The sequence below is a fragment of the Tenrec ecaudatus genome, chromosome 5, assembly GCF_050624435.1.
Source record: "Tenrec ecaudatus isolate mTenEca1 chromosome 5, mTenEca1.hap1, whole genome shotgun sequence".
NCBI classification, from domain to species: Eukaryota; Metazoa; Chordata; class Mammalia; order Afrosoricida; family Tenrecidae; genus Tenrec; species Tenrec ecaudatus.
Genome location: NC_134534.1, coordinates 34245841 through 34273676, shown reverse-complemented (window position 1 = coordinate 34273676; position 27836 = coordinate 34245841). Strand labels below are relative to the sequence as shown.

General features: G+C 43.3%; 1 protein-coding gene across 32 annotated transcripts in view; it reads left to right on the top strand.

The window, feature by feature from the left end:
- RIMS2 (regulating synaptic membrane exocytosis 2) overlaps positions 1–27836 on the top strand; it is a 575734-nt gene that overhangs the window by 533176 nt on the left and 14722 nt on the right. Inside the window, exon 1 of one of the 32 annotated variants that reach the window (XM_075549410.1) lies at positions 14788–15322. The exons of the other annotated variants lie outside the window; for them this stretch is intronic. Within the exon in view, the coding sequence (XP_075405525.1) occupies positions 15181–15322 (142 nt within the window). The 5' untranslated portion in view covers positions 14788–15180. Of the gene's footprint in view, positions 1–14787; positions 15323–27836 lie in introns of those variants that run through there. 32 annotated transcript variants of the gene reach the window in all.

Below are 27836 nucleotides of genomic sequence, written 5' to 3'. Positions count from 1 at the left end.
TTGATGGCTAGAGAAAAGGAATAAAGCCATAGTCTTAGTCTCAAGTCTTGAGTGGCATGGTTTGAATAGCCCTGACAGTGTAGTAGCAACACTTTGGGCTGTGATCCACAGAGCCGGCAGTTCAAAACCAGCAGCAGCTCCTCAGGAGACAGACTGGACTTTCTACTCCCGTAAACTGCTACAGTCTCACAAACCCACTGGGGGGCAGCTGTGAGTCAGCATTGACTCAGTGCTAGTGCGTTCTCTCAGAGCAGTGGTTCTCAACCTTCGTAATGCCGTGACCCTTTAATACAGTTTCTTATGTTGTGGTGACCCCCCCCAACCATAAAATTATTTTTGTTGCTACTTCATAACTGTAATTTTGCAACTTTTATGAATCATAAGGTAAATATCTGATATGCAGGATGTATTTTCATTGTTACAAATTGAACATAATTTCATTGTTACAAATGGAGCATAATTAAAGCATAGTGATTAATCACAAAACAATATGTAATTCTATATTGTGAAATATTTATTTCTAATTACAAGTAAATGAAATGTTGTCTCGAAGCATGGTGTAGCATGGGTAACAGTCTTCATGCCGGGTACACGTATGTGGTTGTATCTGCATGTGGGCGGACCCGCCTGGAGGCAGATAGAGGAGTGGTGTCTCAGTTCCTAAGACCATCAGGCATATGTGTTTTCTGATGATCTTAGGCGACCCCTGTGAAAGTGCTGTCTTAGAGTAAGTCAAATGGTTGATTGCCTTTTGGGGTAAGCGTACTCTACAATTTGCAGGGCTGTTGTGTCTTCCTTTATGGATTTCCCAAGGCAAACTCTTTACAGAACTATAATTTCCAGAATCATTAAATGGAGACATAGTCCATAGGTTTGTCCTGTGGATCAGTTCCGCTTCCCCATGAGAATTCCAATTCAGTGCTTACAATATTCACAGGAGAACGATGATGATCCACACGGTGTTCGGTGGAGATTGGATCTCGGGAATTTCGTGCTGTGGCAAGCAAACAGCTTCCTGCTCCTGGTGAAATATCCGTGATGCGATGAAGTAAAAATTAAATCTGTAGATGAAGTGGAAATATTTCAAAGCGCCGGAGCCTTTTATCCTATCGCTACATCCAGAGCTAGCGTAGGAAAAGCAGCCATTCTGATTTAGAGCTGTGCCTTCTTGAAAATTTGGTTTTCTCTGTCAACATTATAAGTAATGCATGGTATATTTTTAAAAGCTTGGAAGCGTTCATCCAAAAAGGGAATTCGGGGAGATAAGCAATGAGGAGTGAAATACCATTTCCATCCTGGGAAAAGGGATTTGGGAATGTCTGTGGAGGTATCCAGGAAGCAGCTGATAGACCAGTGTAGGCAGTGGGGGATTGTGTGCTGGGCGAAGGTCTCAGAGCCACCCGGCATGATAGGAGTGATTGCAGCCTGGCATTTCTGCTCAGTGGGTATGATGGTTCCTAGGGGTTGATCTGAACTTTGCAGGAAGATCAGCTTGTGGATGACACTTGTCAGGGAAGGCTTTGCTTCTTTAGTGGACTCGGAGTCCACTGCTCAGGAAGATAGGGCATCTGTGTCTCTATGTATGAAATTACTAAGGAGATTGATTTGTTACAGTTTTTTAATCTAGAGCTATCTGTAGCTAAACATTCATTAAGATTATATTCCCAGAATCCCATTCGGTCTTTTTCACTTAATGACTGAGTACAAGAATTTAGGAATACATTCTTTGTCTGTTCTGGCCCTCCTGTTTGTAGTTGCTGTCTCCACCATGTCTGGGGAAATAAACTCATTTCTCCAGGAAAGCAATTATCGTAGGACATTATTTATTCCCAGTAAACCTAGCTTTATTTTCATTTTTCACTATGACAGTGTTCACAAGAATATGCATGAGTCAAAAGGGCCTTGTGGTTTTACTGTCAAAGAGAGGCTATGTGCTGAAACAGTTAAAAGACTGCCCCTTTGACACTGTAAGTCATTGGTAAGAGTTCCTTCAATTCCTGCCAGCCGTGGACGGGCCCTTGGGAAGTGGAGTCAAAGAACCAGGTGACATGCAAGTATTCACAGATTCTGGGCTGAGAAAAACAAGGGTCACTGGTTCAGGGCAATGTATCTTTGGTGCTACATTATATAGTACCGGCGACACCCTTTGAAAGTACACCCTTCATGAAATGTATGGGTAAAAGTGCTTTGCTTTTATTTCCAAAATAAACACCCTCTACCCCCAACTGCTCAGAACCATTTTGGAACAAGGCCTGACAGCCTTTGAAGAAATATTTGCTGAGGGCATTGTGAGGATGAAATCTCACTGTAAGCATGAAAGCCTAGTTTTATAGCAAAATTATGATACACATATTTTAAATTTTATAAGAGAAGAACATTTCTCACTATCTGAACAGCAGCATCTCTTCTTTATGATATAAAACAGAAATGAAAGAGCAAAAAATCTGTGTTTCCTCCCTTAAGATGCACTAGCTCTTGCAAAAACAGGAGATCCATTGAAAACACTGCTACCTCGATTGCACCTAAGATTCTATCTCTCCGAAAGAGCAAAACTCGGACACTTATGCTGAAAAAGATCTATGTGAAATTTCTTTTTCAAGATCAGAAGTTCGGCTTGGGATTTTTGTTTTTACGATGGGGCAGCCTAACACAGAACTGTGATTGCATTCATTTATTTCTTCAACAAATATTTCTTGAGCATGCAGCCCCCCAACAGGATATACCCCTGGTCCGCGCCCTCATCTGACTTTGAACCTTGTTGAAGACTCATGGACACATAACCACCCTTCGGGGCCGGGGGGAGCTGGGTTCTGTGCCTCACTGAGAGAAGCAAAGGTGGGCTGTGCTTGAGCTGATCGCTCACTCTGTTTCTTCACTCCCCTAGAAGCCCATTCCCCTTCTCCATCTGGTAGAACGGTTACTCTTGTATGTTTAATGTGGTCCTTCTGCCTGTGTGTGTTTTTGCAAAATGTGTATTAGTATTTTATAGATTCGTATATGTCTTTATGTGTGCATTTTTAATTTGCAGTCTCCTTTTACTTTCCTCATTGAGCACTGTGGTTTTCCGAGCACCTGTGTAGAGACATTTAGTCCTAAATTTCGAATTGCTGCCTGGGATGCATTTACCACGTTTTTCCTCTCTGTTCTTCCAATGCTGGACATGCAGATAGACTCCAACTCCCGCCTCCACAAATAACACTGAGATGAATGTCCTCACATAGCTCTCCTTATGAGCCTGGGTGAGAATTTCCTTTCATTCCATTTCTTTTATATGTCTATAGAGACCCAGAAATAGATTGATTGAGTTGTTCGTGCGCATTTAGTTAATTTGTCCAAGCACTGCTAGCTCCTTCACCAGCCTGCCTGCTCCCAGGTAACGTGCCCACCAGCAGCGCACTAATGCCTCTGTCTCCCAGCACCCCTGCCACCACGTCCTACAACCTCCTACTTTGTAATGCGCTAGGCACAGCAGAGAGATAGCTTGGTGGTTTTAACCTGGGTGGCCCTAGGGATTCATGATGGGAAATCTTTTCATACCTATTAATCTTTCCCTCTGCTCTTATGTACTTTGCCTGTGCTGAACCCTGGCTCATTATTTACTGAGATTTCTATCATTTTCTTTGGCCTTCAGGAGTTTCTGCTATAAACCCCTTCTTTGGTTTCAGACATTGGTGCTATCATCTCTGTGTCTGTCATCTGGACGGTTTCTGATTTCCTGAGGGATTTGGTGGGGTGAAACCTATAAAAGACTTGTTAACCAGGAGGCAGCTCAGACACAGTAGCTAGAGCCAGCACACCTCTTTCAGTGGCCCCCAATACAGCTTTGCTATCAATATGCTTGGAGTAAAGTCGCCACAGCAAATGTCAATATTGAGAGTATTCTTTGTATTCGCTCAAGTCAACGAAATGCTCCCATGCCCTACTTTTGTTCTTGAATCTTTGTAGATTACAACGCCTCTGTAAAGTTCAGACATGAGACTCCAACATTTCTGTTTCAGAGAAAACTTTGAACAACTCGTTGACCAAAGTTTATGAGCAGTTAATATATACATAACCTTGGGCCTAGTTTGCACAGTGTAGTCATGTAATCCCTCAAGATATTGATGGTGGTTTTTAAACAATACGATTTTATTCTTGAACACAGTTCAAAATTCAAGACAAACATTAAATGTCAGTCACACCAAAAACGTTGAGCTGTTATTATCTAGAGACGACTGTCAGGTAGGGTAATGAGGGTAAAAGAAAACAAATTCAAATAAAATGAAACAGGTGTGATGGTCCTCCCCAGTTGAATTAGATATATTTACTCATGGAAACCACTTATTGAACTTCTAGTACACAGCATTAAAAAGTATGTTCACTAACTATTTAACAATCAATGAAGGAGCATAAGTATAGCATAATTTTTAATACTGTGTGGTAGACACTCTCCAGAGACTATGGGATATCAGTGTAAGGGCACCTACTTCCCTGGAAGACGCCTTCCATCTGAACAGGAATTACCCAGGTGAGGAGAACAGGTGGGAGAGGGACGGTCAGATCCCCACTCTGCCCATTTGTGAGGGTAAGAGGTCGCCTGGAACTTTTAGGGAGACGCACACGATTCAGTATTGCCAGTGCCTGGAGTGCGGAACAGAAAGCAGCAAGAGATTGAAGTGGGCAGGCAGAAATATCTTTAGGTCAAGGGAACGAGTTTGCTCTTAACTGCAAAGTCACGGAAAGGTTTTTAAGCAAAGCACTGAAGTGGACTAAATTGCTTTTTAAATTCATCGTTTGGACCTTGTTAAGGATGCGTTTGAAAATATTTCCATTGATGATGGGATGGCTAATTAGGACTATTTTGCAATAATGAAAATGAGAGATGGTAAGGCCTTGAACTAGAGAAGGGGAAAGAATCACTTTGATTCAGCCCACCGTCATCGAGTCCATGCTGACTCCTAGCCTTCCTCGACAGGCTTCCCAAGGCCATAAATCTGTACTGGAGTAGGAGAGCCTTGTCTTTCTCCCATGGGGTGGGAGGTGGGGCGCAGTAGCCAGCCTTGCAGTGAGCAGTCCGAGGCTCACTCACCTAACTGCCGCCAGGGCCCTTGAGAAAAACTGACTCATGCCACCAAAGCAATGCTGACTCACAGAAACCCTGTAGCACAGGCAGAACTGCCCTTGTGGGTGTCTGAGGTTATAGATCCTTAGAGGAGTAGAAAGTTTCTTCTTTCTCCTACAGAGTGGCTGGTGGTTTTGAGCAGCTGACTTTGTGGCTAGCAGCCTAACTTGTAACCAGGCCACCACCAGCGCCCCTCCCAGGGCTCCTTAGAAGTTCTCCATAAGACCAAAGGCGTCCCGAGGGCACAGCAGTCCGGCGGCACTGTGCTTCTGACCAAAAGGTCGGCACTTTGCACTAAGTGCCTCCAAGGAGGGTCCAACCTCCGACCTATTGCTTTCCCCAGAGCGTTAACCATTTTCGCCACTTCAGTACATAGAGTCACTCACTCATTCACTGCCATCGTGTCAACTGCAGCTCATAGCAACCCTGTAGGACAGGATAGACCTGCCCCAATGGGTGTCCGTGACTCTTTATGGGAGTAGAAAGCCTCATCTTGCTCCCAAGAAAGGACTGGTGGTTTTAAAACTGCTGACCTTAACTGCCCAAAGTGTAACCACTACGCCACCAGGGCTCTTTCAGGGAACCGAGTCCCAGGCTTAATTAAAGCTACCAGTGTTTGAAAAGGGAGCATGGTATCAGAAGCTGCTTGGTTGGAAGCTTTGATTTTTAACATCAGTCGAGTAGGATCTGCCCTCCCAGCCCATGCAGAGTTCGTTTGTTGTGTTCTCTAGAAATAGATTTGGTTTAAAAGCAAAGCATTTATTCTAGGAAAACACACCTTTAGCAAGGTCCAGGGTGGCTGGATGGAAAGAGAGGGTCTGGAGGAAGGAGTGCCAGAGAGCAGGCCATGGCAGAGCCTAGCCGCGAGGTGAGGGCCGGACCAGGGCACGGTCTGCAGGGCTGACAATGGAAAAGAAGGAGCAGTTCCCAGTTGTATCTTTCATCTGAACAGGTGCCAGTGTCCGCATGCATTTGTATCTTCAAAGAAGGCTGAAATAATGTTGTGCTGAAACAAATGTGGACTGAAACAAAGGTTTATTCCAAGCATAAGAATCTTAAAAATAATAATTTCAAGATCATAATGAGATGTGTTTGTACTTTCATACTTATGATACCTGGTGTGAATTTGAAATCGTAAGTACATGCTGTATATACTCATGTATAAGCCGAGTTTTTCAGCATAATTTTTTTGTAAACACTTTCATTGGGGGCTCTTACATCTCTTATCACAATCCATACGTTCATCCAGTGTGTCAAGCACATTTGCATATATGCCGCCATCATCATTTTGAAAACTTTCTCTTCCCACTTCAGCCTCTGATATCAGCTCCCCATTTCTTCTCCCACCCTCCCTCACAAACCCTTGATAAGTTATAGATTACATTTTCCATATCTTACTTCATCCTCCATCACCCCTCAACCACTTTTCCGTTATTTGTCCCCAAGGGAGGGCGTTCTAGGTTGATCCTTGTGATTTATTTCTCCTTTCTCCCCCTACCCTCTCCTAATCCTCCTGGTATCTCTACCCTCATTGTTGGCCCTGAGGGGTTTATCTATCCTGGATTCACTGTGTTATGAGCTCTTACCTGTAGCAGTGTGCGTGCTCTGGTCTAATCCAATTTTTAAGGTAGAATTGAGGTCATGCTAGTGGAGGGAAGGGAGCACCAAAGAACTAGAGGGAAGTTGTGTGTTTCATCGGTGCTATACTGCACCCTGACTGGCTCATCTCTTCCCTGTGACCCCTCTGTGAGGGGATGTCCAATTGTCTGCAGATGAGCATTGGGTCTCCACTCCATGTCACCCCCCTCCCCATTCACCTTAGGTATAGTTTTATTCTGGGTCTTAGATGCCTGATATCTGATCCCATCAACACCTCATGATCACACAGGCTGGTATGCTTCTTCCATGTGGGCTTTGGTGCTTCTGAGCTAGATGGTTATCTTCAAGCCTTTAAAACCCCAGACACTTTATCTTTTGATAGCCAGGCACCATCAGATTTCTTCACCATATTTGCTTAGGCACCCATTTTGTCTTCGGTGATCCTGTCCGGAAGGTGAGCATCACAGGATGTTGGATTGTTAGAACAAAGTGTTCTTGTGTTGAGGGAGTACTTGAATCAAGGCCCAGTGTCCATCTGCAACCTTAATTCTTAACATATAAATATGAGTACATAGTTCTATTCCCCTCTGATTATATATATTTACATATGTACATGCCTGTATTTAGACCTCTATAAATGTCCTTTGCCTCCTGGTTCCTTCCTTTATTTTCTTTTTACTTTCCTCTTGTCTCACCATCATGCTCAGCCTTCATTCAGGTTTAGTAATTCCTCTCTGCTACATTGCCCTTGATTAAGCCCTACTAGGCATCCTACACCCTTCCTTCTGTGGATTTTAGTTCATTTGTTCTTCCGTTGTCCCTGGGTTGTTTACCCCCCCACCCCACCCCCACCCTTCCTTTCTCCCACCTCCTCTTCTCCCATATGCCCCCGGAACCATTGGTCTTGATCTTTTCATCTCCGAATTATTTATCCCACGTATCTTACCTAGATAGACATGCAGATACACTAATAAGTGCAAAAACCTGGCAAAGCCAAATAAAACAACAAAGGAAGTCAAAAACCAACAAAACAACAGCAAAAAACAAAAGCAAAATAATACAAAAAGAAAACCACTGACAAAGATGAAAAGCCTGTAAATAGTTCAAGGTCTATTTGTTGGCCTTTACAAGTGTTTTCCAGTCGATTCTGATGGGGTGCCACACTCTGTCTCCAAAGCCTATTTTTGGTATTTCCCGGGGGTTTCATCACTCTGCTCCCCCTGCTGCTCTGCTTCCTGCCCTCAGTGTGATGGGCCCAAGTGTGATGGGCCCAGACCGTGCACTATTCCCGCATTGTGTCTTCAGGCCAGCACATTTTGTGCAGTTTTTGTGGTAAAATTAGGTGCCTCGGCTGATATTCGGGTAGGCTTGTACTCGAGTATATATGGTACTTATGTATTTATGGGAATTTTTCCCCCTGGGTAGGTCAGTGCTTCCCAACCAGAATCTAGCAGCAATCCTTAAGGTTGCTACTACAAACTTTCAAGATAGCCGCATCCCAAACTTCAACTCATTTAGATTTAGTAGATGTCATTGGAGGAAGATACTGTCTTGAAAACAAGTGATGTAAAGACTTAAACATCACAGGGTCAAAGGCTGGTGATACTGTGTGGAACCATTTTAGAAATACACGATTTTGTATTTCTCTCATATTTAAATTAGGTAACTAGGGAATGACCTGCTCCGCTTTCACTGTATTTGATGCTTTAAAAATTAACCAATCTTAGCGAATACATCAGATAAGGAAATGAGAAAACATGTTCACTTTGATTTGCTTCCTAAATAAGTGGAGGCAGAAAAGATGTGTTCAGGACATCGGCTTATTTTGGTAAATTAATTGCTTGAATTATAATTGAATCTTGTAGAACTTTTAAAATACTACAAAATAAGATTTTTATGCAATGATTGAGAATACTAATGGGGGTGTGGGGGTGGAGCATCACTTCCAGAAGCTAACATCCACAGTAAGAGTTAACAAATGACTCATTCAGATCTATCACATAAAAGCTAGTATTAGCAGTTTTCATTGACCTTTTTTTTTTCTTTAAAAGAAACACTCTTTTAGCAGAAATCTGAGATCTGGTGTTAGAATGGTTCCGCATTGGGCTGCTAACTGCAAGGTCAGCAGTTTGAATCCCCTAGGGGCTTCCAGGGAGAAAGATGAAGCTTTCTACTCCTGTAAGGAGCTATCTACTGGCTCAGACACCCAGCCCTGTTCTGCCCTGCCCTATAAGGTTGCTGTGAGTTAGAATTGACTTGACAGCAAGATTTTGGCTTGGGGGTGTGTTTTGTTCTGGTGGTTATCAGAGTTTTTTAAGATAATAGTGTCCTTAGAAGGAAGCAGCCCTGATGACAGGCTACACCTTGGGCTGCTATTGGATAAGTAATCAGTTCAAGACCACCAGCCCCTCCCCAGAAGAAAGATCAGGTTTTTACTCTGTCAATATGTACAGTCTCAGAAACCCACAGGGCTGTTCGACTCTGTCCTGTCGCATCCCTAAGAGTTGACACTGACCCAAGGTTGGGAGGGTTTTTGGGTCCTTAAAAGCACATCAGTTGGTTAGACCCTGATCATCACTATTAACCCTGGGAATTAGAGTAACATCATCCATATGATTCAGCTTCTGCCTTTAAGAAACTTAAACTCTTCTGAGTATGTAAAAATGTGGCGACAAGTGTGTTCTTGTGAGAGACTATATAAACAGTTGGCCTTAAACATGAAAATATGGTATTCTCCATTAGTATAGGCATAGCAATTTTTAAAACCGCAGAAATAATTAGGGAATACCAAATTAATTTATGGAAATTTACAGCTAAATTTTTATTACACCAAGAGACATGGTCTACTGGGGCAGCAAAATTCAAGCAAGATGATGAAAATATATATATTATATTTTAAGATTTGCATAAGGCTAAATCCATTCAGATTTTAGAAAAGACACTGGGGAAATCTTTTAAAAGCAAAGTAGTAAAGTAAGAGACCTGTTGTTGTTGGCTCCCACTGAGCCAGTTCTTGGTCACGGCGACCCGTGCCTTACAGAGTAAAACTACTCCATAGAGTTCTCTTGGCTGTAATCTAACGAAGGAGCCCTGGTAGAGTAATGGTTATGCACTGGGCTGCAAACCACGAGATCTACTGTTCAAAACCCCCAGCAGCTCTGTGGGAGAAAGATGGCACTTTCTTATCCCATGAGAGTTACCATCTCAAAAACTCACAGGAGCAATTCTATCCTGTCCTCTAGGGTCACTCTGAGTCAGCATAGACTCCATGACATTGAGTTCTATAATTTCTAGTGAAAGCAATTCTGTGGGCCTTGCTGCCCTGAGACGTGGGGATGGGTTTGGAAGCATGAGGCTTCACCTCAGCAGCCAATAATAAATCGATTGCACACCCCAGAAACACACATTTGGGAGGCCTTACCTTTCCTCGGAGAATCATAAGTGGCCCTTTACCTATGAGTGCAAATAATTTGTTAGGAGGTGAGTAGAAAATGGCACGCCAGGTGGAATGTCGAAGCTTTGAGGCTTCTTTGATCCTGGAAGTGTGGGCGATAGGGAAGCATCTTTCCCATTATTGAGAAAAGAAGCATCATCGATCTCTTTTCGTGTGAAGCTGCATTTGGAGATGAGACGAGGCTATAACCTGAAGGGGTTTTTCAATCTTCAATGCTATCTCTTTTTCCTTATCTTCCTCTTATAAAGTGAGGTGTCAGGACTAGAAGCTAGACAACCTTTCTAGCAGCAACACACTTAATATAAAATAAACATCAAGAGCTTTTTTCAGAAACCAATTATTTCCTGGACAAGTACTGTATTAGGTAAAGTTTAACACCATAAATCCATTCGGTAATGCATGACTGTAACAAATGCAGTGCCACCGGGCGGATTCTGACTCATGGTGACTTTACACTGCTTCCAAGGCTGTGACTCTTTACCGGAACAGCCGGTCTCGGCTTTCTCCTATGAAGCTGCTGTTGGGTTGAGCCACCAGGCCTGTCTGTGGTAAACAGCCCAACACTTACCTGACAGCACCCTCTTAGATGTATAAACTGACTGTGACATGCATACAATGATTAAAGTAGAAAATACATGAAATGTGGTATTTTTCAAACAGATTTCTTAAACAAGTGGTTATTTTGAACCTCATCAATATATTATGGCACAAATAACTTTCTTCACCCTTATTTTTTGCCTGTCAAACTCATCCTTCAAGATGCAGCTCCGACTTCTCTTCTTTTGGGAAGCTTCCTTTGGCCCATGTAAATCATTGCTCACTGCGATTGAGACACCAGAGTGCCTAGAAGCGCCTATCATTACGGTACTGCTTATTCTGCTACGATAATTGCTGCAAAGACTACATCCACATAAATAATGTTACTTGTGTAAGAATAAAGGAATATTGCATCAATTTACCTTTCCCTGCACCCTGCCCCCTCCTCTCTACCAGGCTCTGAACCCCTTGATGGCCAAATCCACATTTAGTGAACACATCTATTTTACCCCCCAAAACAAAAACAAGCAAACTCACTGCCACCCAGTTGATTCCTACTTATACTAGGATAGAATTGCCCTTCTGGGTTTCCAAGTCTGTAACTCTTGACAGGAGTAGAAAGCCTCATCTTGATGAGGAAAGTTTTGTATCCAGTTCTCAATAACGACCTGAATGACTGATCACCGAATGGGGGGGGCGGGGGGGGCACTGTTACGTTAGAAAGGGAGCTACGTGAATGGCTAAACAGTAACGGTTCCACGTACTTCTATTCTCTAGTCCTAAATCCATTTCTCTAGCTGCTTTGTTTCTCATCTGCCTTTAAATATTTAACTTATCATTGACTCAGCTTTAACTTTACCTGTGAAATAAAGTTGTGGGTTTTTTTTTTAGTATTTGATTGCTTTTGCTTTTTTCTTGAAAGTGATACTTTCACTTAAAACTATTTCTGGTGAACAGAAGCCCAACACACATGACTACGCCACCAGGGCTCCTTTGAAGTCGGTGGAGTCTCATAAACAGAGTCATTTAGTAGTTAAAGAGCACAGATTGTGGAATTAAAGATGCTGGGATTCCAACTGGTTTTGTTAATTATGACATTGAAGAAAGTCTCACTCTGTGCCTCAAGCTTTGAATCCTGGCGCCATCTCTTAGTAACTTGTGTAACCTGGGGACACAGAGTTGCCCACACAATACCTCCATTTTCTCATTTGTAAAACGAATTTAGTAATAATGTCTCCCTCATTGGAGTGTAGAACTATTAGGTAACCGGCATAGAAAGTTGTTTAGTAAAATGGAATGCAAGTGTTAGTTGTTCAATAAACTAGAGGGTTAGCAAAAGGAGAGGAAGACCCCCAACCAAGGGCTTCCACAGCGAGCTCCAGCATAACAATTGTGAGGGTGCTATAGGACCAGGCGGAGTCTCCTTCTGCTTGCTTCACATCGAGTTGCGAACTGGTGAGTATGGTCTCTAGTGTGCAAGCACCGGGAAGGTGGGGATTTTGTCCATTTTGTCACCATCGTATCTCCGGTTCATAGAATAGTGCCTGGCATATGGTTGCATGTATCAATTTTTTTATATGCAAAATGAGAGTGACAGCCTTGCAGAGTTTGTGAAGTTTAAATGATGTAATACATGTGAAGAACATACTTAGTTATCATTAATATTATACCCAAAAAAGGACAATTAATATTCAAAGGGGAAAAAAGTCCCTTCTATCAAGTCATTGCTCACTCCTAGTGACCCCCTGAGACTGTCACTGTTTATGGGAGTAGAGGACCAGTCTTTTTCCCTCGGAGCTGCTGGTGGTTTCGAACTGCTGACCATGTGGATCACAGCCCAATGTGTAACCACTACACCACAGAATTAATATTAGATTCCAAATATTTATTTTCCCCTGTCTTATCTAGCTGTGCTGCTTTTATGACTTTGTTCTTTAGGATTTGCTTTGTTTTGCTTTTCGTTCCTTCCACAGTCAGCTCTTCTCACTATTGTTTGGTTTAATCAATTAATGTTCTTCCTTCTATGGATGTTTTCAATAATGCGGGAAAGGAAAATTCTATTGCTGATCTCATTATGAAGATACTGGCTGTTCCATCTGTCTTTCTTCTCAGATTCTAAGTATCTTTTGACGTCATCAGCCTCTCTGAAAGTTTTGGGTTGACCAACTGCTGAAATCTAATACATGCTATTCACTTTACAAATCTAGTGAAAACCAAAAATACTCTGGAAAACTTAAATCACACAAGTTTAATCTGTATCTATGTCATATTGCATGAAACTGAAGTTGGGAGAAAAGATTGTTTAAGAGGGGCTTCAAAAAGTTCAAAGGAAAATGGAACCAATGGGTCATGGATGTTTTACATGAACTAGTTGAAGCTCCTTCGTATTTTGTTTCATACTCAGAGGAAAGAAGGTGACTGTCCGTGTCCTTCAGCAATTTGAAGTGAATGTGAAATGTTGGCTTTATGGATGTTAGATCTCATGGTTTAATGCAAAGCTATATAATGAAAAATCAATTTAGGATTCTAAAAATTGGTTTTGAATAAATATAAAATATAGATAATACATTTCTGGCTTATATATTTTTAGTACTTGGATTTATTTTTACTCAATCCCTGTTATAAGGTCTACTACCACTCCCCCAAAGGAACTTTATATATTATTTTAAATAGTGTTAAAAATCTAATAAATTATTTTATGATCCCCAAAGATTTGTGACTTTCATTAATATAGAAGAGTTAGACCACTTTCATAAAACCATGTCAGTTTCCAACATTAAATTATTCTTGTATTGTTTAAATGAAAAATCTCATTGAAATTTTTTAAGTTGTCTCTTCTGTGAATAAAAATGGTTTGGTAAGAAAGGGCGCTCGTAACAGTCCCTGGTTTTATCAGGTTCTGCTGGACTAGCTGACGGCTTAACTTCCTCAATGTATCCAGATTTTCCTCTTCAATGATACCAAGTCAACAGATCCTCCATTGACGTGATTTTAAATTGCAGACGCTCTATAGTTGACTGATTTGTTGTCGTTCTCCCCCTCCTAGAGTGTAAGCTCCACGAGGGCAGGGAGTTTAGCTGCTTTGATCACAGGTGTATCCTACGCACCAACATAGATGCGCAATTAATGTTAACTGAGCAAATAGATTAATTTTCCAGTGCGTGTGTAGTAACGACTTATGTAATGTTCGGGAAATGTTTGTTGATTGAAAAAATGATTTTAGGTTGTGTGGTATACATTTTACAGAGCACTAGTAAGCTCCCCTCTTGCACGTACGCATCAACAGGCTGGGGCCTGAGTTGGAGTGAGACCTTTTGGCCCCTTGCATAAGTTTTCTACATTAATCAATAAGGAAACTGAGAGGTTAAGTGGTTGCCTAAGGTTGCAAAAACATGTGTCTTCTGACTCCAAGTGAAAGAGCTAAAAGTTGCTGTTTGTTCTGAGCTAGAGGAGTACACATTGTGGAGTATAACCTGCTATTTGACTATGCTTTGTTTCTAGCTACTGCTGTTTCCAAACGTGAGGATGCTATTTTGTATTTCCTTGTTGGGCCCAGTGTTTCACAAAAATTGGCAGCAGATTATTTAATTTGGGGAAAAGAAACCATGGAAAGAAATATCCTGATACTGAAGCAAAATGAGTCGCCCCCATAGTTCTGGTTCAGCGTTTGTTGCTTTTTTGTTGGTTTTTAAACTTTAGGCTGTTGATGTTTTGTTGGTTTTTAATCTCCTCTCACTCTCCCCCCGCCCCTTGAGTCTCTTTTTTTTTTTTTTTAACAAAGGGAGTGGGAAAAGAAAGAAGCTTTGATTCTAGAAGTTCATGAGATCGGTTCAAAATTCGGGACCCTTGGTATTCTGATTTGAAGAAAATGTCCGTGTTTTCCTCCTTTGCTGTACTTTAGCCGCGCAACAAAATCGCTAGGGAAACGGGGAAAGTGACCGCCAAAAATGAGTGCGTTGCATACCCATCTGGGATGCCTCAGTGATTTCATCCAATTAGTCACCATTCGCTGACCGCCCTCACGTGGAGGCCGCGGAGGAAAAGAAGGGAGGCGCGCCGGGTCGGCGTTGCCCAGAACCTGAGACTTGCGCCGGAGCCGCCCGCCGACCTAGGTGCGGCCGCGCCTCCTCCCCCCGCGGCTGCTGATTGGCGGGCGGGCGGCTCCAGCAGCATCCCCGCGCGAGGGGCGGGCGGGCGGCTCCAGCAGCGCCGGCTTCTAGGAGCCTCAAGTCCCTCCTGGGCCAGACGTCGGACTGCCACCGCGCCGTCGGCCCACCTGCCCCGGCCCCCTCGTCCTCTCTCCTCCGCAATAAAGTGGAGGCCCCGGCGGGCGGCGGCGCCTCGGCTCCTGCGCACCTGGTCAGGGCGGCAGGCGCCAGACCCTTAGATCCCGCGGCGCATCCCGGCCCCGAAGCGCAGCGGTCGCCGCGCCCCAGCCGCCAAGACGCCTCGCATCTTGTACCGCGGGACAAGCGGGTACTCGAGCAAGATGGGCCGGCAGGGCTCGGGGGCCGCCGGCGCTGCGGGCCGCTCCATCCAGCGCTCCCAGAGCCGGAGCAGCCTCTCGGCCTCCTTCGAGGCTCTGGCCGGCTACTTTCCGTGCATGAACTCCCTGGAGGAGGAGGGAGGAGGTGAGGCCACCCACTAGCCCCTGGAGCTGTTGTCTGTGTGGACAGTTTGGACCGTCCGTGGCTGGAGGATGGGGAGTGGGGAGGGGACTCCAGGTGGCCGGGCCCCAGGCCACCTCTGTCGCCTGCAGCGGTGCGGGGAGCAGGAGCCGCCTGGAGCGCTCCCGGGAGCCGGCTGTGTCCGCCCCTGGGAGACAGAGCCCCGCAGGCTGAGCGCTTGTAAATGGTGTGTGCCCGCGTGGACTCCTGGGAGGCAGGGCGGGCGGGCCAGTCGGGCACTCCACCTGTGTGTTTGCTGACTTGCAGTCTTACTGTTAGTCTTTGACTTCAAGGACAGAAAAACTAAAGGGAAGAGCAGTCGTGAACCTCAGCCGCCGAATATTCACGGTGGGTCGGGGTGAGGGAGGCGTTGCTGGTCACTTGGGACTTTGTGTGCAAGCCTAACTGGTTGGGACCGCTGGTTGTCTGTCTGCCATTCTAATCAAGCTAAGGAGATGAGTGAGGAGGGAGCCTCACTGGTTCAAACTTTTTCCTGAAGTGGTTTCAAGCCCTACACAGTTTGTCCCCAAGAACTTTACTGGTTTAGTGACTAACATTGAGAATACATAGCTTGTAAATCAAAGACATAATAACGTTCTGACATCCTGTTTCTTAAAGTGTTTACATGTTGTAAACTGTGTTTTCCTCTTTAGAAAGATGGAGATCCAGAGGTTGGTAGCTGTGATCGTGTTAACGTGTTTACTGTATGTAAGGTCAGGTATGTAGAAATAGATTTGTTAGGTAGCTTAGCCTAGGGAATTGGGAAGTCCATTACGCATGCCCAGGAGAGCCAGCAAAAGACAAAAGCTGGATTTTCCAGCCAGTGGGCTTGGATGGGCATTACACCTGGAGCAGCCCACCTGTGCCGGGTGATTGCAATTCAGCCAATGGGATCGACCTGGGGTCGTTCACCACACCTCCCCCGGGAACCCTTGAAAATGCAGGGACCGGAAGGGAGAGGGTCTCTTGGGCGCCTGGTCTCTTGGTCTCTTGGTCTTGTCTTGCTTGGGTGGTCTGGTGGTCTTCGTGGGAGGAGAGAGATCCTTGCGTGTCCCGGAGCAGTCTCTGCCAGGCCGCATGGTCAAAGGAATCCTATGGGTGCCGCGTAAAACCTGATGCTTCTTTGAACTTTCATTAAATTCACTTGGATCACGAGCCCGGCTTCGGCGTGAAATCTTTCTCGCATGGAGCTAAGGACCGAGACTGAGATTTAGGCCGGAGAGAGAAACCTAACAGCTTCACCACCTTCAACCCTAGTCTCTGTGAGAGTGGGGGAAGAAGAAGAAAAAGAGGAACTTAACAATATGTCTGGAAAGGGATCTTCTAATTCGTTCATTAGCTAGTCATCCCAGTTCCATACAAGTCAGTGTTGCAGTAGGTTTGTTACGCTGTGGTACTGGGAGGCCAGTACAGGGTAACACTCTGCTAGGATGGCAGGGAGTTTAAGTGACGTTTACTAGCCTGATTTTGCAGATGACACTGGGCCAGAGAGTGGATCAGAAACTTGCCTAGAGTTCCCCAAGTAAACTCACTCACTGCCAAGTCCATTCTGATTCATGTTCGACTGTATGGTAGGGTAGAACTGCTTACTGTATACACACACACATACATACATACATACATGAACGTAACTCTTTATGGGAGTAGAAACCTCATCTTTCTCCCTCAAGAGTTGCTGGTGATTTCAAACTACTGGCCTTGAGGTTAAGCAGCCCAACTTGAAAACACCACACCACTTAACCAAGTACGAGGTAATAAATATAGCGTTTGGACCCCAATAGTCAACCTATGCATTCACTGCCAAGCTAGAATACATTACTATTTGAATAAAGGTGTGTGGCCACAGTCACACACCTACTAAGTGGCAAATCTAGGACCCAATCCCTGATCTGCTTAAAAAATACATATTGAAACCAGGCATACAGTATCATGGATGCCTTTCCTACCTTATAATTTCTATGCCAAGTCTTTGGTGTTGAGTTTGCTTCAAAAAGCTATCATTCTTCCTTACGTTGTCACTGGGATGCTTGGATACATAAATGTCCGTCCTTTAGGAGACAACAAGAAAAACAGATGTCTGAAAACTAATCAAAATTGAAAGTGCATTCCCTTAAATGTTGGTTCATATAGACTAATCCCAAAGGAAAGCTTGATCCACCCTTGAGAAACTAGAACACACTTCTGTCTCAGGCTGCAGCTTCTTGAGCTGCCAAGACAAACTATATCACGATTTGAAGGTGAAGTTTGTAGCCAGTCACCAGAGTGGAGGAACGTGAGGGAGCGATCTCCCCTCTGGGCAACAGTGCTTCCACAGCCCAGAGAAGAAACCCTCACGCTCTTCTTCAGTTCTTGCAACGCTTCTCACTCCCTCGAAAGCCCGCGTTGGGGGAAATCATTTCAACATGCCCGACAGAGGTGTGGAAGCTGGAAATCACAGCCCTGGGCAGTGCTTCTCTACTTTTGTTTCTACCAAGACTCCCACACAGAACTCAGAAGCTGTGTGTGTGTGAGCGTACCTAGGAATGTAGTCGTGTAGTAATAGCCACAAAACTCACTCTCATTTCTGGAGAAAAGACAATCATGACAACATGATTTTCATACCAGTTGAGAGAAACTTTTCTAAAGAAATCAGTGGTCCATTAACAAGTGATTCAATCTAATTAGACTTTTGACTAACTTTACCCATCAGTTCAGAAAGTCTGTTTTTATTTGTAGTTATCCCCCCCTTTGGGGGGGGTTGTCTTGCCAGGAATAATGTAATAGTTAAAGAAATTCAAATGTAACCTGCCTTCTAGTTTCTTTGTATTTTCATACCGGAGTATGCAAACATTACTGCATTCTAGACAAGAAAAGCCAAGAAGTCTAGAGACACTATAATCTTTCAATTGATTTACTAATCCCCCAAAAAATATCTTTGGAGTCTTTTTGATGGCTTAGTAAACTATGATCATCTGTAAACTAAGTGGAATACTCCCTAATTTCTTACATAGTGTAATGGACATGGTTAAACACTACTGGAAATAAATATTTATGACCATGGTGTGTGTTGAGAAGATGAAGTACAGAGAGCGGTGAGTGATTATAATAAGACCCTATGTTAGGGGAGGGTGTCCTGAGAAAGGAAATGTTAAACAGAGTCAGATATCAAAGATAGCTCTCAGGTTCCCAGGAGCTGGCTACCCATACCATTGAAAGCAATTCACCCAGAGCCTACAGCTCATAAGCACTTAAGCTAGGATATAAACCCATAATGTGGCTTAGGAGTCTGCAGTGCTAACTACATGTACATTATGTCTTCTTCATTAGTATACCACATGTCCTTGTGCTATGGTCTTGAAAAATGACAGGAAGAAGTACTGAGAGCCATCTCCATGACACCTTCCTTTAAGTTCATGGTAATTGTCCAAGGTAGCTATGATTATCCTCTCTTTACACGCAGGGAAACGGAGACCCAGAGAAGTTTAGCAACTTGCTGACAGATCCTAAATCTCCTAAGTGATGGTCTGCCATCAGTGAGGATGGAGGTGCTAGCCCTATAAGCAAAATATATACTGTGGGCTTGACGTATTTTGTAGCCTCTTTTCTGTTTGCCAAGAGTGGTTTTTGTTTCATATTGTTTACATTCTTGTTTCTGGGAGATTCCAGATCTTGTGTGTGTGTGTGTGTGTGTGTGTGTGTGTGTAGCACTTGACATGTTATTTCATGGTATATATTTTATCACTTAATTTTAGGATATAAGTGATATCTTCACTATATAAACTACTTAGCTCCACCATTGAATCTTCCCAACTTACTGTAAATTATTACTCCACATCAAAAATTTCAAAGCATTTTGGGTAATTATAAGAAAGAGGTAGCATGTCAAAAAATTGTTTTCATTCTTTATAGGAGAATCAGTCACACAGCTTCTCCCCTGTGGACACACAGAATGTCAGAGAAAAGCACACTCCCCAAGTGCTGGCAGGCCACGTTACCATGGTTCCGAACTAATGGTTCTTGTTCAGTTACCTACAGTCTCGGTGATGAATTTGGCCTGACTGAATTTGACCTTTTGGGTTAAAATATCACTTACCAATCATACAGAAGAGAGTCTGTCATCATAATACTCTTTAAATAAATTAACTCATTCCATTGCTTTTACGTGCCACTAAATTGAAACAGTAATTACAGAAAAGCCCATCAAAATGTAGATTCATTCTAAATTACAAATTTTAAAAAATCTACAGAACATGATCTATTCATATGATAATGAAGCAATGAGTGTAATTAATTACCATTATATTAGTTATAAAAGTCAACTAAATAGAGACCTATTTTATTCTCCTCCAGCCCTTAAAAGACAGGATCCACCCATAGAAAAGACTATAAAGGATATTATTCTTATCCTTGTATATAATAAATAATACAGTTAGTAATTTGTAATAATCATTCCCATCTGGTTGAACAAAGATTAGTTCTTTGCACATGGAGTCTCCATTGTAATGGAAAATTCCCCACAATCTTCAGTGTATCACTCCAGGGGCAAATGTCATATCTGCACAGTAGATATTCCTTGTCAATCAATACACATACTCCTCAGTTCCATTAGCTGACGTTTCACATTTGGAACAGTAGTAAAAAATCTCCTCTATGACTATACATTAACACTGTGTGTCTGATCATAACAAAGGCTGAGATGCAACCTGAGAATAACATCATAACAGATTGTGACGGTTAAGGTTATGTGTCAAGTTGACTAGGCCACAGTTCTCAACGGTTTGACAGTTCCATAATGATGTTATTTGGCAATTATGTAATATGTCGTCATCCTCTGTTTTGTGAGCTGATGTGCTCACCCTCTGTTTTCATGTCATGCAGATCTTGGAGTAATGGCCTGTTCTTTGGAACCTACCCTGTGGGTGTAATAGTGGCGTGTGGTTTTGCGCTTTTCAAGCTGATTGACTGCCATCCATTATATTGCTTTTTAAATAGACATGTGATCTAGAACTTTTTAAAGGCCGTTAAGCATTTTTGCACATCCTCATAACACTGATACTAGGCACTCCGTTGTAATCTACTATGACTCTGCCTTTAGGGAGTATTGTTTTCCCCCATATTACTGTTGATTGTATTTAATAAGTTATTTTTAAATGAACTCACATTATTTTCATGGTTTTTTTAATATTTGTTTTATGTTCTTGAAAGATAAAGTCAAGCAAAAGATCTTAGAAAGCTGAAGAAATTAAAAATTTGAAAGCTGAAGAAGGAACAGTTCCACTGATAGTGTTTATCAAATATTCCCTTATTAATAGAAGAGTCACTCATTCAGTGTTAAGTGTCCGAAGCAGGACCTTTAAAGACACTAGAAAGGTCCAGATGAGAGTAGCTCTCATCCTTCAGGAGGCTCACTAAATTTAAAAATAGTCATGAGGTTGAACTTCCCAAAGGAACCGGCTCTCATGTAACAATTCCCAAGGGAAGCCCACCTGAGGGCACAAAGGCAGCATCCCACTGTTGCGCTTTACCCTGAATGCTCTCCATGGATTTTAAGTGTTCCCTGATTATTACTCAGACAAGGTCAGTCTGGCCTCTTTCACATTGTTTTTTGCTGGGAAGAGGTAGAAGAACCAAATGCTGCTTACTTAAGCTACTATTCGAATAACTGAATAGAACGGTGACATAAAATGATAGTATCAATTCTAATCAATTATGAAGATGTAGATTTTTATTTAATGCAAATAAAATGAAAGGGCCATTTATTTTAGCCATTCCAGTCATTAGTTATTTCCTTGTTAGTCCCTTATAAATGAGGGGCTAGAGAGGTGACATGCCCCATAAAGTAGGCCCAAAGGGACTCTCAGAAATGTCCCCATCTCAAAAGGTACGGGTCTTTCTAGCTAATTGGTGCCAAAAGGAAGATGGGGCCAGAGGTGGCATATTTAATATGTCTTCTACCCAAGAGAAGCTATAAATCTGGATCTTAATATCTATCCATGTAAAAATGGCAGTAACCAAATTTTAAAAATTAAATATGATTTGGGCCAGACAATACATATCTGTTGTCCAATACTTAGCTATTGGCATCTTCTAAAACCAGTGCTTCCAGATCTTCAGTTCTCTTTCTTTCTGTTTCTATTGTCACCTTGGTTGTTCAGGGCCACATCCTCACCTTTGAAATCTTGTCATAATCCCCTATCCTGCAGCCCGACCTCTGACTCTCCTCTGCAGTCTAGCATCTTCCCTTTCTGGAAGCAGTTATCTAGATAGCATCTTTTAAAATGATTTTATTGGCATACAATTCACACGCCATACAAAGTAACCATTCGGTCACAGTAAGAAAAGTTATACAGTCAATTTCAGAACATGTGGTTGGGGGGTTCTGTTTCCCACAAGAACACTTGTTTCTTTCTCATTCTCATTGTTAGCTACTCATTGTCCCCCCAAACTCCCCTGCCATGCCCTTGGGCTACTTTCTTGAGTCATAAAAAGACAATTTTCAAGTCTAGATTACTATCAAATTTTTATCAGAAGTAAAGCGGACAGCTTCCTAAATAACTCGAGCTTTGCAACATGTTCATGGGAATGCTGCCCCCCATAACACGAAAGTTTTAAATGGGTCAAGTTTTTCATCTTTGTGGGAGACCTCATAGATGAACTCAAGGCAAAGAAGTCAGTCCCGATGGTTACGGCTACTGTTTTTGAGGGTCCCAGAGGGGGCAATCCTGATATAATTTGACCATGGGGGCTTGATAGGAAGAAGTTTTAAGAAAATGGGAACTTGGTGATAAACTGGCCAGGAAAACCAACTTCAAGACAGCTGTTTCCATCACTCCAGTAGACTCACTCATTCTTTACGGGTCACAGAGCTGCCCTAGGAGAATTCAGTCGGGGAACCTTACACCACCCTCCCCACAGCCCTGATCTTACTCCTGCAGACTCCTTTTTCCTCCCCAAACTCAAAGAACATTCCCAAGGAGCATGCTTGGCATCCCTCCAGAATGCCCACACTGCATTCTGAGGTGGGGGAATGGAAGAGCACAGCAGGCTGCAAAGGAAGGTTGAGGAGACGGAAACAGCAGCCTTCAGAATTGTACCAACCTGGGTGGAGGATATGTCAACAAACAATCCCTTAAGTATACTTTTGCTATTTTTATTTGATAAAGGCGTCTATGATTTTTATAGCAGTATTTGAAAATTATGGTGTTTGTGAAAAATATTGAAACTACCGTGGACTGCCAGAAGAACACAAAGATCAGTCTTGGAAGACGTCCAATCAGGATGTTCTTTGCGAGCGAGGACGGTGTGACTCAGTCTCACGGACTTTGGGCGTGTTACGAGAAGAGGCCACGCTCTGGCAGAGGATATCATGTTTGGGAAAGGGGAAAATTCATGAAAAAGAGGAGGATCTTCAATGAGATCAGCTGACACTGTGGCTGCATCCGTCTGCTCCAACACAGCAACAATGGGGGGACTGGCACAGTGTTCTGTTAGTCGGTTGTATGTGGGATTGCTATGGGTCGGAGCCAACACAGCAGCAGCTAACCACAATATACCGTATAGACTAGTGTAAGCCAACCCGAATGTCAGCCAAGGCACCTAATTTGACCACAAAAACTGCATTAAAAATGTGTTGGAAAACTGAGCTTATACACCAGTATATACGGTAATCAAGTACTATGTCATCATATATAACTTGTTTGTTTTTTGGCAATAACTTATTCTTTGTTAATTATTCAGCACATACTTAGTAAATAAATAAATCGGTGGGTGATATCACCAAAACTGGGTGATACCACTCTCTGGGGGGCACTGGAATGAATCAGGGGTCAATAAAATCAGATGATTCTCTATCCTGGATTATGAGCTATAGTACAAACATTTTTATTTTCAGGAGAAAATAAAACTAAGTGATACTTTTTCTGAAAAGGAAACAGTAACCCAAGTAAGTTTGGGAGCCTGTAAAATAAATGAACAAATCACCAACTGCTCTCCCGTTTATTTCATAGAATAGGACAAGGCTCTGGGATCACTAAGAGACTATTAATTAAATAAAGTTTTCCCCCCGTTCTTGCAGGTACATCCTGCCCAAATGTCATGTGTTCTTTGTGCTACACCTGGCTATTGGGTAGATGTAGTTCCATATAAATTAGGAACATATTTTTCTATTATAAATGATTGGTGGCACATCTATTGAGTGTCTAATTTCAGTCAACAGAAAGCAACTCTGGCAATTTAAGCAGAAAAGGCATTTGTTCAGGGATGTCGGCTGGCTTACAAATCTCCAGCGCTTACAAATCTCCAGCGAGACTGGCGAACCCAAGCCAAAGACGAGGAGCGAGGCCCCAAACGAGGCTGCAAACCCAGTGCTGCCACATCACCACTGCTGTTCAGCATAGACATGACCACTTGCGTCATCGAGCCACTGCCTACTGCCACGACTCCTGGAGATGGTGTACGGTGACGTGGTACTTGGGTTTCTTCGCTTCATTAGCTTCAGACTCGGGGTTTGGGACAATGTTGTCGCCTCAGCCCGTGTGATCATGCTGTAAGTGCCCCACAAACAGGCACAGTAACCCCTGGCCATTGTCGCTTCCGCAATCAGAAGAAAGGATATTTCCTCACAGCTTTCTCCTTTCCATTCTCACACCTCAAAGGACGAGAGTTGAAATGCTAGTGAGCCGAAAACCAAATAGCCTCTTCAAAATATGTTTCTATTAGATAATTAATTTGCATTAAAAAGTCTAAAACTGGGCATGGTTAGTCATTTTTAAATATGGTGATACGTGGTAGTTACCTTTGATTGCTTTCCTGTTGAAATAAGCATAGCTGAGCAAGAAAGACAAAGTAGATGGGAGAAACTCAGGGTCAAGAATATGATTGTCTCCATTTTAATTAACCTTGTCTGCAAATCTAGTCACCCAAATACCTGGGCACACTCTTATTTTCACATGTGCACCACAGCCATCCCCTCCCCCCAAACCTTAAAATGCCACCCACCTACTGCATGCTGGCTGAGATCTTGGATCTGTGGCTAATATGTAGTCTTCTGGCGCATGTATCCTGATGTGAATTTTCCTGTTATGCTGACCAGTAAGATAAAAGACAAGTTGCCAGCCATCTGTCCAATTCGAATGGCATAGTAGGGAAAGGATAACAGAAGAAAAGTCCTGTGTAAGGAATGCGTAAGAAACGACCACAAGGCAATCATTTATCCATATGAATTATCAAATGACACTGGGCAAGAACGGCAAAGATGCCCAGTGGAGTTCACTTCTTGCTTTCCCCATCTGGCCACTCTGCTCGCTGAGAGAGACTTCTCTTTTTCCTTCATAGCTACAGAATTGTACATTGAAGAGTAGCCCTTCATTGGAGGCTGTAAATTATTCATAGCCTACGTCTTACTAGAAAAAAAAATCTCAGGGATTACTTTAGGAGTTGAACATACTTTTGTCGTGTGGGCTGGTGGCTATTTTGACTTATCCAAACCAGAGCTATTACACTTACAGTCAAGTTGATTCTGACTCATAGCGACCCTGCACAGAGTAGAATTGTCCCAGAGGGGTTCGTAGGCTGCAATCTTTCCGGAAACAGATCACCACATCTTTGTCCCCTGGAGTAGCTTGTGGGTTCAAACCAGCGACTTTCTGGGTAACCGTTGAGCACGCAAACACTGTGCCACAGAGGCCCCTTCCTTGGCCACCCAGGCCCTTTCAAGACTGGGCAGATTTACAGTATGTTTCCTCCCGGTCAGTGTCAAATCTGATTGACGACAGGGAAACCTGAAGGCTTGGGCCTTTTATTTTCTAACCTCTGTGCTCTGCCCACTACCTCTGTTCTCACGAATGGCAGCCACTTCAGATCCCCTAAAAAACTGGGTTTGAGTAAGAAGACAACCCCTCCCATTGGGCGAGCAGGCTCCCCCTTTGGTATGGCGGGCCAGTTACTTATGCATCGTTTTCTGCCTACAAAAGTAGAGTAATTTTGCATATTGTTCCAGGCATTTTAAAAATAAGGGTTTCTGTACTCTCTCAAGTAGATTACGTGCCCGGTCCTTACCATTATTTATTTAACACCCTTAGATGCCATGCACCGTGACATAGGCCTGGCATGATCTCCAGTTGGCACAGAAGAGTTCTGAGATTCAGAAAAACAAGTTCCCTGTTCAAAGTTTACAAATAATCAGATAGGAACTTGAACTCACATCTGATTATAAAGTAGCACGTTATTCTCACCCTAAAACTGCCTGAAACTGTCTAACTTGGGAATGAAGACGAGGCCAGTGGCATCTCACGTCCGTTCTTGGTAGAGAAGTACCCATTCATAGGTATCAGTGGGTTGATTGATACATGACCAAACATATTTCCATTTTTTTAAATTGACAGGAAGTGGCCACAGTTTTCTACAAAACGTTGGACAGTTGGATCTACCTGGTTTGAATGTGATTATTTTCCAGTGAGCTTTCACTTGGTCCCCGTTCGTGTGATAAAAGCGACATCAACAGTTGGAATGAGATTTGTTATTTCTGTTAGCTGCCATCAAGTCAGTTCTAACTCGCAGCAATCTGTGTTCAATAGAACAAAACGCTGCGAGGTCCTTTGCTTGCACAATTGGTGATATCAGCCAGTTTCAACTCATCTTGTTGAGGGGCTTCAACTCCTTCACCGGCCCTCTACCCAGCATGCTGTTTCCCAGAGGCTGCTCTCTCCTGCTAGATTGTCCAGAGTGCCGCCTGACACCGTCGGGATCACTATCCTTACTTAAAGAACATGGCAGGCCTCGGTACTTTCAAGAGTATTAAAAAACAAACACCAACTTACTGTCACCAAGTCAAGTCTATCGGCCAGAGCACATCTGCCCTCCTGGCTTCTGAGGCTGTAAATCGTGATGGAGGCAGGAAGAGCAGCTGCGATCTCACACTGCTGACTGGTTAGCAGCCCAAGCCATCTGCACTCCAGGATCCTGGCATCCTCAGTGGTGTAGACCCCTCGGGGAGTATCCTAGAAATACACAGCTAGCTCTGATCTGTATAGTTACAGCTGTCGAGAATGCAAGGATGATGGGCCTGGTGGGGAGGGAAGTAATCTGACTTGCCTACAAAGGAACTATCACCTGGCTTTGGTTTCTCATTAGGGGGCAGGGTTAATAGTGCGGGCATTCCTAAAGGGATTCACTGTTCTGGGCCTCTGGGCCAGCCTTTTTGTCTTGTGGCTGAGAATCAAAACACAAAGAGGCCAAGGTCCTTTCGGACTGCACATAGTGGCCAAGCCAGTCCTTCACAGTGTACTGAGCACTCTGCTCGGGCTTCATGGGATGAAATCTATGCTTTTGGGCGTGGGTAGATCTAAAACGGCATGCTGGGATAGAAATTCACACATATGTATGTTACAGGGAATAACTATTTCTAGTACTGTAGTTTCAATTTTATCATAAATGCATGTTATCATCATGTCCACAGAGTTAGAATTTAGGAATGAAACCGACATCTCATTTTGCATAAGAACATAAATGATCTGAATCATCTCAACTCTCTGCCCATAAAATGATTCACTGTAAGATCATTAGGAGGCACCAGGCGAGTAGGCAATAAAGTTTCAAGTCAGTGATTGTTCTGGAATTAGAACTCTAGTGTCTAAAATCCTAATTGGAGTTTGGAGTGGACATGCCTGGGCAAACCAATGTAAGCTGTGACTTTGCCCAGATTTAGGTTCAAAGCTGCCCTCTCCCTTGCTAGCTGTGTGACTTGGGCACTTTCCTCAGAAGCAAAGTGACAATTATGAGGCAAAGTTGAGACAGATGACTATATCGAAAGTGCCTTGAGATGAGTAACTCAGGAAGTAGTAGCTCTTTTCTTTCCTTGATTTGAATTTAGTGATCAAGTTCCCCCCAATTTTTCATTTGAAACATACAAAAAGGAATAATCCAATGACGACATACGTGGGCCAGTTCAGTTACCTCTCTCCTTCTAGAGATTATACACAATCACACACACACACACAATTTGGACTCAAAGTAACTCTGGAGAACTGAATAGAGCCATGGGGTTTCCAAGGCTGTAAATCTTTACGAAAGCAGATGGGCTCAGCTGTCTCCCAAGAAGCAGCAGCTGGTGCCCTGGAACCACCAACCATATATGATCAAGCAGCCCAAGGCTTTTCATTGGTGCCACCAGCGAGCGCCCTTTTCTATGGACTTGCCATGGAAGTGAGTAAGCGTGTCTCGATCGCACTTCTACTTCATAGCTAGCACAGGAAACCGAGGCAACGGTCGGCCTACTCAAGTTTTGACGGCCACAGCACTGAAAAGCCTGGGAGTGCAGTGGGTTCTGCGCTGAGTTGGGGTCGGATCAGTTTGAGCCGGAAAGAAATCACTCGGTTTTTGACAGGACTTAGTTTGCATTCTCCAAAAGCCAGTGCGATGAAGGGGGTGTGGGGAGTGTTTTTGATTTGAAAATATTACAGAGACCTAACAACCAAATGGAGTGAATGAAATGTGACTGGGT